The sequence below is a fragment of the Ceratotherium simum genome, chromosome 36, assembly GCF_057802395.1.
Source record: "Ceratotherium simum simum isolate JZ-2026a chromosome 36, ASM5780239v1, whole genome shotgun sequence".
NCBI lineage: Eukaryota > Metazoa > Chordata > Mammalia > Perissodactyla > Rhinocerotidae > Ceratotherium > Ceratotherium simum.
In genome coordinates this window covers 20,148,628-20,166,098 of record NC_141935.1, presented here as the reverse complement: position 1 = coordinate 20,166,098, position 17,471 = coordinate 20,148,628, and the positions used below count along the sequence as shown (strand labels likewise).

The 17,471-nt window shown below is 40.3% G+C and overlaps 1 protein-coding gene across 1 annotated transcript in view; it reads left to right on the top strand.

Annotated features, from left to right (window-relative positions):
- DUSP10 (dual specificity phosphatase 10) overlaps nucleotides 1-2,157 on the top strand; it is a 38,569-nt gene extending 36,412 nt beyond the window's left edge. Inside the window, exon 4 of the mRNA XM_004439675.3 lies at nucleotides 905-2,157. Within this exon, the coding sequence (XP_004439732.1) occupies nucleotides 905-1,170 (266 nt within the window). The 3' untranslated portion in view covers nucleotides 1,171-2,157. The remainder of the gene's footprint in view (nucleotides 1-904) is intronic.
- The last annotated feature ends 15,314 nt before the right edge of the window (nucleotides 2,158-17,471 follow it).

Genomic DNA, 17,471 nt, shown 5'->3' with positions numbered 1-17,471 from the left:
GCATATGTGGATACAGAGGGGGTTGAACAGTTCAGATGTAGGTGATGCCCTATGCCTGAGTATCATAAGTCTTGAGCCAACGTTGCTACACTAGGGTTTTCTGGTGAGAAGTTGAACATGGTAACTTTCTAGTTGAGTTTTTTTCCTTTAACCTTGGTCAGAGCTTACTAAGACTGAAACTCTTACCCATGTAATACCAGTTCCTGTACAGAGCAATTCTACAGTATAAAGCAAGAAATGTTTTTTTCTTTATCACAGGTTGGGGAGACATTGTTACAACACTAGTTTTGATAAGTCACACAACCTGGCAATTGGAATTAAGATCCTTAATCAGAAGGATCTACTTAATCAGTAGCTTGCTTAACATGTAAGTTAGTTGTGTTGTAGTTCTAGCTCCAGTTAGCTGCCATCGATTGTGAAGTAATCTATTACTATGAATGACTTCTTCACCTAGTCTTCTCTTTAAATGTAGAAATGTAGCCTCTTATTCATGCTAATATTGTTTTTAGCCAGTTCTAGAGGTTGTGACATAAACATACACAGTCAACCAGTAAATTATACTTGAGTTTGAAACCATTTTAATTAATTTATTTATTTTTCCCCCAAAGCTCCAGTAGATAGTTGTATGTCATAGTTGCACATCCTTCTAGTTGCTGTATGTGGGACGCGGCCTCAGCATGGCCAGAGAAGGGGTGCGTCGGTGCACACCCGGGATCCGAACCCGGGCTGCCAGCAGCGGAGCGCACGCACTTAACCGCTAAGCCACGGGGCCGGCCCTGAAACCATTTTAATTTATTCTTTCTCTACAAAATATGGCATTGTCAAGTGTAGATAAAAGCTAAGCTCTCTCCTTCCATCTCTCTTTCTCCTTCCCTTCACCTCTTGCCTTTCTACCTTTTTCCAGAGGAAGCTCACCAGTGTGGGAAAGGACTTCTCATCCATTGCCAGGCTGGGGTGTCCCGCTCTGCTACCATCGTCATCGCTTACTTGATGAAGCACACTCGGATGACCATGACTGATGCTTATAAATTTGTCAAAGGCAAACGACCAATTATTTCCCCAAATCTTAACTTCATGGGGCAGTTGCTGGAGTTTGAGGAGGACTTAAACAATGGTGTGACACCGAGAATCCTTACACCAAAGCTGATGGGCGTGGAAACGGTTGTGTGATAATAGTCTGGATGGAAAGGATTACTGTTCTCCATTTGGAGGTGAAGAGGAAGGAGAATGGATTCCTTCTTTTTTCTTTATTTTTTCTTTTTTTAGATGGGGGTAAAGTTTGTGAACAGAAAAAAACTTGTTTAAAAACTTTTTATTTTTAACAAGTGTGAGAAGAATTTAACTTTTGATGCCATTGAGATTTACTTCCCAAGAACTGATAAAGCAGGGAGGCTAAAGAAGTAATTTTTTTAAGCCAATAATAAAAATATAATAAAACTTGTTTATTCCCCTTTTCCTTTTAAGCTATTTGTAGAGTTTATGATTAAATAGTCTGTGCAGGTTCATAGACCGACGATACTATACTTTAAACCATTTAAAAAGAACCAAAAGTAAGTAGAAAAGACACTGAATCATGAAGGCCTGGGATCTGCCTGGGCCATCCATACAGAAAACAAAAACCCAACCAAACCAAGCCCTGTTGTGCTCACTGGTGCAAAGAGAAGATCAGGGCAGCTTGAGTGGTCTAAGAACCCTTCACATTCTTTAAAGAGACAAAGAATACTGTTGATTTTGTGTGTTTCATACTCTGGATTATTTTTTCCCCTCTCTCTGGGTTTAAGAGATTTTTTGAAATAGCAAGAACTGACCATTATACCATATGCCTTCACTGGCTTCTTGTGCAATAATATGGTGTTTTGAGTGTGCAAACGAGTGTGAGCTGGCAGCCGGATGATAGACAAATAGTGCAAATTTGCCAGCTTGGAGATAGAAAGGAATTAAACAAAACCAATTTCTTTCCTTCCCACCTTTTTCCTTTGTTTAATTTTTTTTTGGATTTGAATCTGGTTACAGTGCCATACACCTTGTTACATATGTATATCAGAATGTAAAAAAAAAGACAAAAATTTATTTAAAAATATTTTTTGCAAAAAAAATAACTTGGTGTGTTTCTGTTGATTGTGTAAAAATTTATTTTCATTATATAAATGAAACTTATTTTGGGATGTGTCTTTTTTCCTCCTCTTTTCCTCAACTCAGGTTCATGCATCTCCTACGTCCGGTAACTTGTACATGTAACATAATTGGAAATAAACCTATGTTTTTAAATGGGGAAAGAGAAATGAGGAAGGGAACACATTCTCTGTTCTCCGTGTAAAGCAGAGAAAATTAGCAAGAAAGCAAAAGAGCTCCAATATCCATATGCCCAGTCATCACCCCCTCTCTTCTCACAGCCGGTCTCATAGCCCTGCTGTCCGCTTTTGCAAATGCCGTCCCTCTTACGTTGGGGAAGCCTCAGGTAAAGTCGCCCTGAAGGTATGAGGGGGTTCTATACCAGCCTTTGTGCTTTGGTGATCAGCTCATTGTCAGACTGGTTAGAATTCCGTGATCTCCCCATTGGCTATCTGATAAACACTTCTGACAATCTGCCATTTAGGGGTCTTGATGATCCCCCTCCCCATTGTCACTTGCTCAATTGACATCTCTAGTAACATTAACCACGTAGTGTGCACTGCAGCAAATTGCTATTTCCTACTCTTTTGCCAGCAAACTGAACTCAGCTTCATAAATATGGCTTCTCTATCACACTTGGTTAATACATAGCTGGTATTCCATGGGTTCCCAATCCACAGATGAGTGGGGTGGGAGTAGGGGAAGAACATATTCCTAATGTTTCTATTACAATGGATGTCTAGAGGGACTTGGCCATAGGAGAGACTCATGGGAAACTGAAATTTGCCTGGGGTGAGTAAAAGAGTTGAAGAATTCTGGCATGTCCAATTCTATGTGACTATATTTGACTTAAATATTTTTGTGAACATTTGCTTACAGATGTTAACAACGAAATATTTTTGACATTTATTTTTTTAAATAGCTTTTCTACTAGTAGTGATTTAACTTTTATAAGAAAGTGGAGACTGAATTTAACAGGAATTCACTGAAAGCTGTTTTGAATTATTTTAGGTTATTACAAAGTGTTAATCAGGTGAAAAGTAAATCTCTCTTATGGTGCTTTCTATTCTTCAGACTAATAATTTTCTTGGTGCTAGAGCTTATTTAAGGAGTCGTGTGGATATGTAATTAGTGATTTAAAGTATGTGGTGATTTACTAGGCATTTTTTTTTTGTTTATTCTAAGTCCAAATGTTAAATTTTTGATAGAGTGTAAGGCTTATTCCCTTTCTTTCTTTTTCTTTTCTTTTTTTTTTTTGTTTTCTAACAAAAGAAGGAGAAGAATCAATACAGTTTCTCTTTTTTAGCTATATGGAAATGATTTAGGTTTTTAAACTTTATGATTTGGGGAGAAGACTGTCCTGGAGCAGACAGGAATCCTACCAGCCAGCATACCAAGAATTCTGAGCCTCAGGTCTTTTTTGCTAATCTGTTTTGAGTCACTTAGCCTCCATTTCTTCATGAGGAATGTTAACCACGTCATGAAAATAACATGGATTAACTAAGCCATTGCTCTAGAAAACAGACTGCCAGGTTCCTGGGCCTCACAAGGCCCCTAGGCTGAGCTGGGAAATAACTGAGTGTTGTCTTTCTGAGAAGACAGAGATTCTGACTGACCAATGCATGCATCATTCTGAGAGTCCAGCAAGGCTTGTTTCATGCTGAATGAATCTAATGATTTAATAGAATGAATCTGTAATATATCTAATAAAAAAAAAAAAACATACAACTGGCAATGTTACCTTAAGTTGAACAGAAGAGCAGCTCCAACTCCTCTGAGTATATTTATTTCAACAGTTAATACTTTTCCAATTAATGCAGATTAACTGGGATATAGAGTCCACATTTCATGAAGAGCTTGTGTTAGCTGCTTTTGCATGAGGACAGGCAGGGCGGGAGGTGGGGCAGGGGAGCTGACAAATGAAGGACATATACAAGGGGAAACAGGAAAGCAGAAATGTACACAATCCGGCAATCACATGTTGACAGTAAATAGGAAAGATGACCTTCTGAAAAGATAATAAAATAAGGGAAACAGAAAATTGTATGTTCTAGTAAAACAAAAATGAAAAATTATCAGTAGTCTCCCCCTTATCTGTGGGAAATATGTCCCAAGACCCCCAATGGTTGCCTTGAAACTGGATAATATTGAACCCTGTATGTTATGTTTTTTCCTATACATACATATCAATGATAAAGTTTAACTTATAAATTAGGCACAGTAAGAGATTAAAAACAATAACTAATAATAAAATAGAACAATTATAACAATATACTGTCATAAAAGTTACTGTAGATTTTAGCAATCTTAGCATATGATTTTTTTCTTTCCTTATTAAGTCGAGAACTTGCACGTTTTCAGTTTAAGGAAGCATTTTACAGCTTCTCTTTGGCATATCTGAATTGCGAGCATCACTACTCTTGTGCTCTGGGGCCATTATTAAGTAAAATAAGAGTTACTTGAACAGAAGCACTGCTATACTGCCAGAGTCGATCTGATAACCAAGAGGGCTACTAAGTGACTAACAGACAAATAGCATATATAGCGTGGATCCACTGGACAAAGGGATGATTCACCTCCTGGGCCAGAGGGCGTGAGATTTCACCATGCTACTCAGAATGGTGCATAATTTAAAACTTATGAACTGTTTATTTCTGGGATTTTCCGTTTAATATTTCTAGATCTTGGTCAACTGGTGGTAACTGAAACCGTAGAAAGTAAAACCACAGATAAGAGGGGACTATTGTATCAGAACAAAGAATTAAGACCTGAATTACACTTCAGAAATTGACTAAGATAGAATGTTAATAAATTGCTCTAACTAGATCTTCTGGAAGGTAAGTCTGGCAAGCCAAATTGAATAGAGATCAAGCAATGTGGCTATCACCTTATTTCTGAATGAACTCTTGTAAATAAGCCACAACACATTATGTTTTATTCCCCAAACACATAACATCCAGTCTCAGGAAATGTGGGTTGATGTTTGGTTTCAACCTCTAATTGGAAACAGTTATTATATATGGATGTAGGCATAAGAGAGGGCCAAAAATGACGAGTAAGCACTGGCCCCCAGAAGGATGGGCAATGATAAAGTATTTAGAAAACACTGTCTAAAATTAAACCTGTCTATAGGAGACTTCCTGTCTTTATGGTGGTGGTAGACTATGAATGCCAATGCTTTCCATGATTCTTAATTTCCTCCTCTGTGACAACCTTTGTCAATGTTTGGTGCAAGATGCACGTATCAGGGTTTGATCAGAAGCAGAACACTGGGTGATATAGAATGAGGGGTTTATTCTAGGGATTAGACAAATATGGGCTCTAGTGAAGAAATCAGTGGAAGTGTGTTGCCTCTATATCTGATGATGGGCTGAAGTCTCAGGGGGTGAGCAGAGCTAACAGGGAAAAAACCTGGGCGTGAAGTGGAGGAGAGCAAGGAAGAACTGGAATTAGTTGGAGAAACTAGAACCCACTTTTGCCTTTTGCCAACTGCTGTGGTGTGCCTGACCTTGGAGAAGTATCTAGTGCCCTTTGCCGTGGATCTGAACATACACCTGGAACAGGACTTGTGAAGCTGATGGAGGAGATCTGGAAGGAGCATTAGGAGCTTCAGTCACACCTGCTGCCCTAAGTCAAGCTGAGTGACCAGGTTGGTGACAACGTGTGCTCGCTGCAATAGTGCCTGGTGCCCTCTTCAGAGTGTAATGGCTGCTGCTTCATTTATGCCTTCCAAATCTCATGTAAATTTTTCCTACAGCTAACCTTAACCCAGTGTGAAACAGGAAAGGGAATTCTGTGAAAGGCAGTTGCTGATTTAGCTAAGTTGATACTGTACCAAACCACCGTAGGCCATCATTGCCAAGTTGACACTGGTCTACGCTTCTTTTAACCATACATAACTCCCAGACAAAGACATTAGAAAATGCTGTTTCCACCTAAAAAGATGCAACTATCACTTTTACTGTTGAAAACACTGTAAAAGTGTTTTCACTTTTCCCCCCACCATGTATTACTTTTTCTATTTTAGGCTGATGTTCATTCCTCTTCTGGTTAAGATCCTTTGATATCATGTAGTGTAAATACTGAGATATGAGAATATTATAGATTGATGTTTGCCAAAAAGATATGTTTTCTAAGTTTTAAACCACAGACCTTGTAAATGTCATCTTATTTGGAAATAGGGTCTTTGCAGATGTAATCAAGTTTTAAAAAGGTCATATTGGATTAGAGTGGGCCCTAATCCAATTACTGGTGTCTTTATAAAAAGAAAGAAATTTGGGAACACACAAAGGAATGAATGCCATATGATGATGGAGGCAGAGATCGGAGTGATGAATCTACAAGCCAAAGAACTTGCTGGAAATCACCAGAAGCTAGGAGAGATGCATGCAACAGATTGTCCTTCAGAGCCTCCAAGTGGAACTAACCCTGCTGACACCTTGATTTTGGACTTCTAGCCTCCAGACTGTAAGAGAATAAATTTCTGTTGTTTTAAGCCACCCAGTTTGTGGGACTTTGATATGGTAGCCCAAGCACACTAATATAAAGGATAACTACCTTTGCCACATTTTGTATTAGATGGTAGATAGAGGAGAAAAAAAAGAATTGGTTAATATACAACCAAATATATTTACATCAAAGTAAGAAATGTTCATAACTCTTACTGTCCTAATTTCTACAACTGATCGTGTGGTCATAGCTGATGTTTATAACTTCCTTCTTGCACTACTCATGCCATATACCCTTTGTCCTCAGCAAGCGCCTCACCTGATTATGGTTTCTTGCCTGTTGAGGTGACCCAAGTGTCGTTTTTGAAGGATCTGAGCCTTTGGCAGTCCTGCCTGCATTGGGTTGTTTTCCATTTACTTTTGATACAGAACGTGAGAGTTTAAGAAGTGCCCTTTGTCCAGACATCCTTCTTACTCCTATAGTCCAGTAATAATCCAATTCCCCCTTGATAGTCACAGTCATCCCAGCCAGTACAGTAACCCCATTCTTGTCTGTTGGTTCTTTAGTGTGAAGAGCCCAAAGTGACTAGTAGGCAGCATCAACTTCCAGTTTAATGGAGCCATTGCTGGATCTCCTAGCAGAAGCATCTCTCCCTTGGCAACTAAGCCTTCTAGACCAGCAGAGTCCAAAGTTGCAGGGGAGGTAGAACAAATTTTGCAAGTAGATCACTAGGGGTAACAGTGAGAGGAGATTTTACCATTTCCACCCCTTGATTTCTGGACTTGTGAATCCTGGATAAAGGAGTAATAGCAACATATATTGGTTGATGATTTAGAGAATTTACTGCATTTTTCAGGAAATTACCCTAGCCCGGCAAAGTGTTTCCATTCATCCAGCACAGTAACCGAATTGTCCAAAGAACCACTCCACTACTGCAGAGTGCTGGATAACATGGTAAAACTAGTGAATTCCATGATCATGAGCCTGTTGCTACACTTCATTTGCTGCAAAATAAGTTCTTTGGTCAGAAGCAAAGCATTGTGGAATACCGTGATGGTGAATAAGACATAAGAATACTATGATGGTGAATAAGACAGATACTGATTTTGGCAAAAGCGTTACAGACAGGGAAGGCAAATCCATATGAAGACTAGGTTTCTACAGAGCAAGAACAAAAGAGTGTCCCTTCCGTGATAGAACAGGTCTGATGTAATTAACCTACCATCAGATAGGTGGCTGATTCCCTGGGGATGGTGCTATTTTAGGGGCTCAGTGTTGGGCTCTGCTTTGGGTGGATTGGACACTTAGCAGTGGTTGTAGCCACATTAGCCATGGTGAGTGAGAATTCATGTTGTTGAGCCCATGCATACTCTCCATCTCTGCCCATGGCTACTTTCTCCCTTAACCCCTTGGTCAAGGACAGAAGTGACTAGAGAAAGAGACTTGACAGGGGTCCACAGAATGGGTCAACTTGACTGTTATTAAGATCCTTTTATGCTGAGATTGAGCTTTGTTAAGCATCCAAGTGGGATATTTTGTGCCCATTCGGGGAGTTCTATCCATTTACTTCTTCCCCAGACTTTCTTATCACCAATTTTCCAATCATGTTTCTTCTAAGTCCCTAATCATCCCGTAAAGCATTGGCCATTGCCCGTGAAACAATGTAGATTCATACGTCTGACTATCTCTCCTTTGGGACAAAATGAACAACAGGTCCTCTGCTGGAAGCTCTGCCCACCGGGAAAATTTTCCTTTACCATGATCCTCCTGGGCCACCCCACAGTGGAGCTATAATGATGTAGCCATTCATTTTCAGATGATACCAGGATATCACACAAAACTTTCTGTAAACAAGGTCAAATCTTGTGTTTTCAGTAGACTGGTCACAGAGAACTTCCCATGAGGCCAAAAGTGTGAGTTCCAGGAGGTATGATAGCAGGAATAGAGACCATGGGTATCTGGGTCACTTGCTGACTCAACTTACTTCTAGCTGATCTCATATAACCCACGTCCACTTGATAATGGAATGCTGTTATTTGTACCATACTTAGAGGCTTGGTGGGTTGACAACACTTAGTTCTTCAGGTAGTTCAAGTTGCATTATACCTTGATGGTCCATGATCAAACTTCTAATTTCAAACTGCAATTTAAAAGAAGAATAGTTTTTCTGAAGAAACCTCCACAGTTTTGCTCCAAAATTCTAAAAGCCTGTTCTATGATTCACCTATCAGGTAAATGGATCCATATAGGATCTCTGTCCAACGCATACACTTCTAGCACCATGGAAGTTACTGGATCTAGATGTAAGAGCTTGCATGATAGCCTTGAACTATTGCAGAGACTTTTCTTGTTTTGGACCCCACTCAAAATTAACAGTCTTTCCTGTTACTTGTAAATGGATTGGACTAGCAGGCCCAGTGAGGTATATGTTTCCTCCAAAATCCAAAAAAGCTCATGAGACATAGTGCCTTTTTCTTAGCGGTAGGAGGAGTCAGGTGCAGTAACGTGTTCTTCACCATGAAGTGATATCTTGGCATGCTCCAAACCACTAGATCTCTAGAAATTTCACTTGGTGTGAATTGTTAATGAATTCAGGTGTGCCCCTGAATTTCGTGGGATTTATTTCTTGCCCTCTGGCATGCAAGTATCTTAACAACACATCCAGGATAGTTACTTCATCCTGCTCGCCAGGTACAGTCAACATGATATCGTTAACAAAGTGTACCTGCAAGATGTCTCGTTGAATGGATAGACAATTACAGTCCCTGTGGACTGGATCATGACTAGGAGTGTGGAGTGAAAGTATATTACTGACTATACCAGCTGAAAGCAAATTGCTTCTGAATATCTTTACCTGGGGGCAGCTAACATATTCTGTAAAGATCCAGATAATAAATATTTTAGGCTTTGTGAGACATAACACCTTTGTCATAAATACTCAACTCTGCTGTTGCAGTACAAAAGCAGCCAGAGACCATATATACAGGAATGAATGTAGCTGTGTTCTAATACAACTGTACTTACAAAAAACATAGTAGTCTGGATTTGGCCCATGGGCTATAATTTGCCAATGCCTTGTCTTTATTAACAGGTGTAGAGAAATAAGCATCTATCAGATCAATACTACTTACCTAGTACCAGGAGCTGTGTTGATTTTTCCATCAATGAAACCACATGTGGAATTCACATGGATTAGTCTGTCCCCCTTCAGGGAGTTTTATCCATATACTTCTTCCCCAGACTTTCTTGCCACGGATTTTCCGATCATGTTTCCTTTGAGTCCCTAATCATCCATTTAAACCCTTAGCCATTGCCCGTAAAGCAATGTAAATTCATACCTCTGGCCATCTCTCCTTTCGGACGAAATGAACAACCAGGTGGAACGGCAGCTTCAATTGGAGCCAACACCTGATTGAAATCTTAAAAATCCACTATCATTCTTCAAAATTCATCTATGTTCTGCAGAGGCCAAATATGAGAAATAAATGGGGACATGGTGGGAATCATCATCCTTGCATTTATTTTTCAGTTGGAGGCATAATCTCCACAATCCCTTTAGGAGTGTGGTATCGCTTTTTGTTTACTATTTTGGCATGTAGCTTATTGCTATATAACAAACTACTCCAAAACTTAGTGACTTAAAATAATAAAAATAATTTGTTTTGTTTATTAATGTGCATTTTTCTCAGTCAGGTTAAACAGAGACAGCTTATCTCTGAAAAGCTTATGAGGATAAGAAATGTCATCTGGGCTGGAAAATCTACTTCCAAGATGGCTTGCTCAAGTACTTCTTATAGTTGACTTGGAATTCAGCCAGGGTTATCCACTGAATATCTTGGCTCTTCTCCACGTGGGCCTCTCCATGGGATTCTTGGACTTCCTCAAAACATGGCAGCTGTTTTCTAAGAGGGAGTACTCCAAGAGGCCTGGATGAAATCTGCAAACCTTCTAAATCACCTAAACTCAGAAGTCCCATATCACTTCTAGTTATCAAGTGCATCAGTAATGTGAGCCCAGATTCAAGGGGAGGGCATTAGACTCCACCTCTTAATGAGAAGAATAGCAAATAATTTGTGAGCATCTTTAATCCACCACTGTTCACTTTGCACAACAAAGCCAATATTGGAAAAATAGTCTACAGGAGACAGTAGAGTAGGATGAGAGTAAGGAAAGCAATGATGTTAATTTCCTTCATAAATTACCTCAAATAGAGTTGTAGTTCAAGGCTAACACTTGAATTCTATCCTTGGCCCAAAGACTATCTCCCTCCATCCTCTAAACCCAAGCCCTGAGGGATGAAGATAAAGGACACCAGAGGAGAGTTATAGCTTCTTGATGATTGCTTGTGCTCCTTGTTCTGATAGGAGTGTCAGTTTTCTAATAACCAAACCACCCATCTTATTTCGCCCAGATCAGACTTCTACAATGTAATAGATTTTAAAATGACTGGTTTGAAAGGCATTTTATACTCCATAACTCATGGCTAATTCTCTGAACTGCCTTTCCTCCTTTTGGCTTGATATATTACAAAGACAAACCTAAATGTTTCTCAAGGAAAAAAAAATTCACAGATCTGTCATACTTCTATGTGCTATTAGACAATGTCCAAAGAATCAGTGGCCAAAATACTGGCCTAGTATTGGAACTTGGAATGATCCCTCACCACTGGGAGAATGGATGCCCCACTTGGTTGTACATAGCATGAGCTTTCAAACTTGTACCTTCTAGAGGGTGTTTTAATTCATACTGGCCAACTGTGAGATCTTGGAAATAGGCTCTGCCTTATCTTCGGTTTACTCAGAAGTAGACCGTGAGGCAGGGATTCCAGAATAAGTAGTTGATCAGGTGATCTCTGATAAAACCAGTAAGGGAGAAGGAAATTGAGACAGGGGAGGGAAAGAAGCCAACAAAGAATAAGTTATCAACAGTTAGCATTGTGAAGAACTGGAGCTTAATTCCAACGTAGAACAAAAAATTCAGAATTATCCTCCCAAGGAGTGAGGGGTCTGGGGAATTTATTCATTAACACCCATGAGTCATTAGACAAAGGTTAATTGAGTGCAGCTAGGAGCATCAATTCCCTGACCCTTCTAGTCTTAGAGGGCAGGCAGAGTGGCGAGAGAAAGTCCTCAGGCAAAGAATCACAGTTCCTGGCACTTACAAGAGAGGTTGGCTTCTTTTGGAAATGGTAAATAACAGGGAATAAGGCAGAGCACTGGCTGTATCTCCTATAGGCTTCACAGCTGGTAGAGCAGACCAATAGTTCCTTGGGATTCTTTGCCCTTTTGACCAGCTGCTCAGTCCCAGCGAAAATAGACATATTCACAGAAGAATGGGAAGACTTCCTACATAAGGTCAGAAATCCACAATGTCTACTTGTCTTCTGTCTTGTTCCATTCATTGACATTGTTTTTACTAATTAGACCCTACATCCTTCATTTTTCTATTTCTTGTCTCATTTTTCTCTCATCTTTTTTACTAAGAAAAAATTAAACTTGCTAAATCACAGTCTACTTCCAAGGGATATTTATTCTCTGATTATTGGCTTTGCACATATTCAGACCCAAGGCTCTGGACACTGCATTTTTCTCTCTCCCTGCACCAGCACCTTTTATTCAGTCAGCACTTGAGCCATTCAGCACCTTAGAAATCAACATCAGTGCTCCTTTGTGATGGAGTGTATCTGTGGGTGGCGGGAGAACTAAATATAGGGGGATGTGGTTGGAGAGAATTCCCTAAAATCCAGTTGTCTTTGGTGCCAGGATAAAGTTGAAATCTTTGTTACTAGGCTGTGAGCCCTCTTCAAACATATCTGACATGTAATCCCTTTAAGAAACATTTAAAATATAATTATTTCCTTCTGAATCATTTTATGAGTGGATAAATCTGAAGTTCAAAAGGGGAAGTGAGCACTTAAGTCATCTTTTTCTTCATTACCACTGTTTTCATCTTAGGGGATAAGTATGTTTTCTCTTCAGGACAAGCATCAACTGAAATGTCCTAGAGCACCAAACACTACATTCTTTTCTTAAGGATTCCTCTCATATAGTAAAAAATACTTAGGTCTAGGAATCATAAGTCCTGTGTGACATTGAGAAAGTCATTTAAACTCTCTGAGTGTTAGTTTCCTACCTCACATTGTTGTAAGGATTAAATGAGTGAATGTGGGCAAAGCACTGAGCATAGTGACTAACACAAAGCGAGGAGACGGACAAATGTCGCTTTTTCAGATGAGAGCTTTTGTGAGAAAATGATTTTAATTTTCTCAGATCCACTAAATCACTGGGGATCCACTGAGCAATATTTTACATGGCTTATATTCTACCAAATCAAGAGAAGCAGCTAGAGTAGCAGAGGCGAAGGCCAGAAGAAGAGAAGAGAACATAAGTATTCATCTTTTAGTTCTTGCTCCTTATAGATGTCAGTTCCAAAAGGGTCATCAGAGAGAAATTTCCTTTCTCCTAATCTGGACACAAGTGGTTGGAATTCTCATGAAATTGATCTTCCTAAGCTAGGAAGCACCTTAACATTTATTCATTTGTTTGTTTGTCAACATATGCTTGCTTCATGTATATCTTGCAGTGGTCCAAGCTAAGGCAAGTGCTTATCAAGATTGTACCCTTAGGAGGGCTCAAAGCCTCCCAGATAGTCTGTTCAGACTATATGTTTCTGTTGGGCAAAGAGGCATTTGATTTTCCCTATAGCATCCAGTTCTATGTCTTCCTTATGATAAGAACTCAGTATTTTACTCCTAACTGATCAAAATATTTTTATCCCACTGGTTTTTGCCATCTAAAACTGTTGTCAACTCACAAAATTCCAGAATATTAGAAAATGAAATATTAGAATTGTTAGAATATTAGAAAATTAGAATTAGAGCTTTCTTGAACTGATGTGAGCCACTGTATTTATGTGAGATGGTATCAAAAGCTATCTCTACCTCATAAGATTGTCACGACAGACAGTACCCCAGAGATCTATTTTTCTGTCTGTAGCTGACTTAAAGTTCTCTTTCCTTGTTTTGGATGGTAGGGAGAAAATCGCTGGTTGGAAAGGATAGGAGGGACAATGTCAGGATCAATGATAGAATAGCAGCAAAATTATTATCATTATAATTGTAACACTCTGCACTTAAATGGGACACTCTTTCAAAGGTCTTACAACACTCTTCTCAATATCTCTCTTGAATTCAAGAGCATTTACTGAAGAAGGCAGAGAAAAATATAATTATATTAGAATTTACTCTGAAATATAATTCAATTCATACAAAGTGGACTTATTGGAAATTGAATTATTGACGTACCCATGAATATTTTTGGCATATTTTTGACAAAGGATGTCCCAGTTTATGGGTCTTCAAGGAGAGCATTAAACATAGGTGCCAACACATTTCCACGTAGTGGATAGGGAAACAGGGGATAAAATTGTCGGGAAGCAAGTTGAGATGAAAATCGAAAACCAGCATCTCAATATTCCTAGTCCAACACTCTTGCTAGAGGTATTTTAAATACCATAGCCCCAGGACTCCAATAAAAGATGAAATCTTTTGTTCCTAGAATAGCAAGAAGTTTCTTGTAAGTTGGCAGGCATATAGAAAGAATTAGATCCAAAATACATAAGATAGAGAGCAGGCAAGAGGTAAGCAGGAGCGGAAGCTACAGCCTATAGAGGTTCTTGTCCTTTGGTCTTTGGACAACTGCAGAGATATAAATGGACTTCGGGGTATCTGTGAACCCTTAGAAACCACATGGAAATTGTGTACGTGTTTGAACACATTCATTATGATGAGGGTGTCTATACTTGACATCAGATTTTACAATGGTCTTTTAACCAAATGGGTTAAGAACTGCCAGCCTAGAGAGATGCCTTGAGAACATGGATTTGACACTGTTCTTAAAAGTAAGCCCCAAATTTCACTAGCTTATGCATAGTTTGGACCTTGCCTACTTATCCAGCCTCAGCTGAAAGGCAGCAGGAAGTAGTGATAACATGGCAGACTCTAGAGAAAGATTGGCTAGATTCAGCTCTATATTCTACCAGTTTGCAGTTATATGACCTGGAGCAAGTTACTTGGTACTTATCCCCATCTGCAGCTCTGTTTCCTTATATCTAAAATGAGGTTAATAATAGTAGCATCTAACTCGCCTGGTTTGGGGGTCCACTAAGCTCCACCACATTTGAATTCTCCCATTATTTCAAACACCATGTTCCTTCTCACCTCAAAGTCTTTGCACAAGCTGTTTCTTCTGCCTGGAAAGTATTTTGCCCATTCTTTCTCTAGCTAACTACTGCTGATCTTGCAGTGCTCAGCTTAAATTTCACTTCATAAGGAAAGTTCTAACCACCATAACTTGATTCAGTCCCTCTCTACTATGTTCTATACGACCCAGTGTTGTGCTGGAGTTGGCTCACACTGGCTAACGGGAGCTGACTGCTAAATATTCTGGAATTTTGTAAGCTGGCAACTTCTGGTAGCTTGAAATCAACCATGGTGGATGTATTTACTCCTTGGAACTTGGCAAATGTTACATATCAGGACTTTTTTGTCTAAGCTAGTTTACCAATAATCATTGTATATAGCATTCTGTGTGTTTTCTCTGTCACAATTTTAATTACGCAATTATTTTTCTGACTGTTTATTTAAGGTCTGCCTCCCTCACCAAGCTGTAGACTCCATGAGGCAGGAACTATGTCTGCATGTTCACTGCTATACTTGTAGTACCTAATACAAAGTCTGGCCCAAGCCCTTAACTCTGTTAAAGAAACAGATCAACAAAGAAAGCAGTCTGGCAAATGGTCCCTATGCTGCTTCCTTGGGCAAGAAGAGAATTACTCAGGAATTAAGGAAGAAGGACCAATGTTGACATTCCTCTTCTAATACTCCCTTCCATGTGTCAGGGGATAGCTGGTGGTGTCATACACAATGTAGTTCCTGGTATGGGGCCATTAGAAGCTCCTGACAACTGCAGGACTGGAGTGACCATGTAGGGTGAAAAGATGGCATATGTCCACCATCCAGGTTTGGAGAAATGCAGCCTCTCACCCTATTATAACCATCCTTCTTGGTAATCTGGATAGCCTTAGAGCTCTCAGAGATGCCACTATGTGTGTGTCTCTTTGCTGTCCACACCAGCAGCTTCGGATGGAGCTAAGGGGTTGCAAATTGCCTGTGGAATAGTGCTCTGGGGTGGTGCTGTGCCTGCCACCCCTTGGTACTTTGTAGCTAGGAGAAGGTGTGACATGGGTGGTTTTGATTGCCTGAAGCCCATGAGTTGGGAAAATCTAAAGAACTAAAAAAAGACAGCCCGAGTAGCTTATCGGAGATGGAGAAACTGGGCCAGACTCACCAGCTGGGCTGTAGTAGCCTGGGTTCCTGCTCCCTAGGTCTTAGTGCCTTCAAGTCCTGAGTGACCTTCATGGCCAGCAAGTCCCTCAAAGCACCTGGAAAGTCAACAATTTCCTGCCCTATCTGAGGCCAGCTTCCACCAAAAATTGACTCCCGTGGATCTGCCTAGGATAGAGTGTTGTCTGCTACCATGCAGAGGCTTCACAAGGCTTTGGCCAACTTTGCAAGAAGGAAAATGGGTTCAGTGGAGACAAGATATGCAGCTGGAGGAACACATGAAGCCACTTCTCCATCTTGAGGATGTCAGTCACTGAGCTGTAGATAAGTGGAGAATGAGCCCTATGATATCAGGTAACCACAAACACAATTGAGCATCTTGAATCAATTAGGAGAGTGGCTCACCCTATCTGGAATCACTGAATCCTCATCCCTTATCAGGCTTGATGAATGGGCAGGACTTGGCCCAGAAACTCACCTTAGGACCATCAAATGCACAGGACTCAAGGCAATGCCCAGAGGTCAGGCTGCAGACAATAAGGGCTTCCAGACTAGAAGTCAGATGCGTTTACCCAGATACCATTCTGAGAGCCTGAGAAGTTGTAAAATTTTCTGATTGTCAGGTGTTAGGAAATCCAAACAAACAAACAGGTAGGCATTGCAGCAGTCAAATGACCTCACAGCCTCCTCCAACTGGCTAAGCTTACCTGGGAAGCCCATTTTTATCCACTCCCCTCCCAGACACAAGGCAGTGAGTCTCCCAGAGTGCATTGCTCAAGCTTTAATGTGCATACAGATGTCCTGCATCCCTTGTTAAAAAGCAGGTTCTGATTCACTAGAAGAGAGATGAGGCCTGGGACTCTGCATTTCCATCACACTTTCAGGGGTTCCAAAGCTGCTGATCCAAGGACCACACTTTGGGTAGCAGGCCTTAGAGGACATCTTTCACAAAGAGGTAGTTACCATACAGGCGTGGCCATGGGTGCTCAGGATGGCTGTCTCTGGGACCTATTGTGGGCTCTGCCTGTGGGTCTGATTTTTACTCTCCATCCTCCAATTTCTAGAAAATAGAGATGACAATAAAATCTGTGAAATGGAGAAAATAATACTTGTTCTTTTTCAGCTCCTCAGCAAGATCATGAGAAGATAACTTAATGGCTGCTAAGTACTTTCAAATCCAGAGTGCTATTAGCTTCTTACTTAAGAGTACCTTTTCACAAGGACAGAAAATGCTTCATAATGACCAAGTGTCCGCACAACTGTTTGGAGTGGGAGGGTGTTGCAATCACATGTGATGCGATCCTTCCTCACTCGATTTTGTTTTTAAGTTGTTCGTGTTCAAATGTAAGTTTTGTGGATGAGCTGCACTCTCTTCATGCTCCCAGTCCTAAGCTGAACTGTCCTTTCTTATGGGCTGGTGGCAAACCTGTGGCTTGGCTAATCAAAGCCGTAAATGTCAGGATGCTTTGGTGGGGCTGATGTGGTTTTGTCACTCCTGAATTGTATCTGACAGCCCGTGTGGGGCTAACAGTCCAGAGCATTTTTAGCTTTCGTTAAGCAACACCAA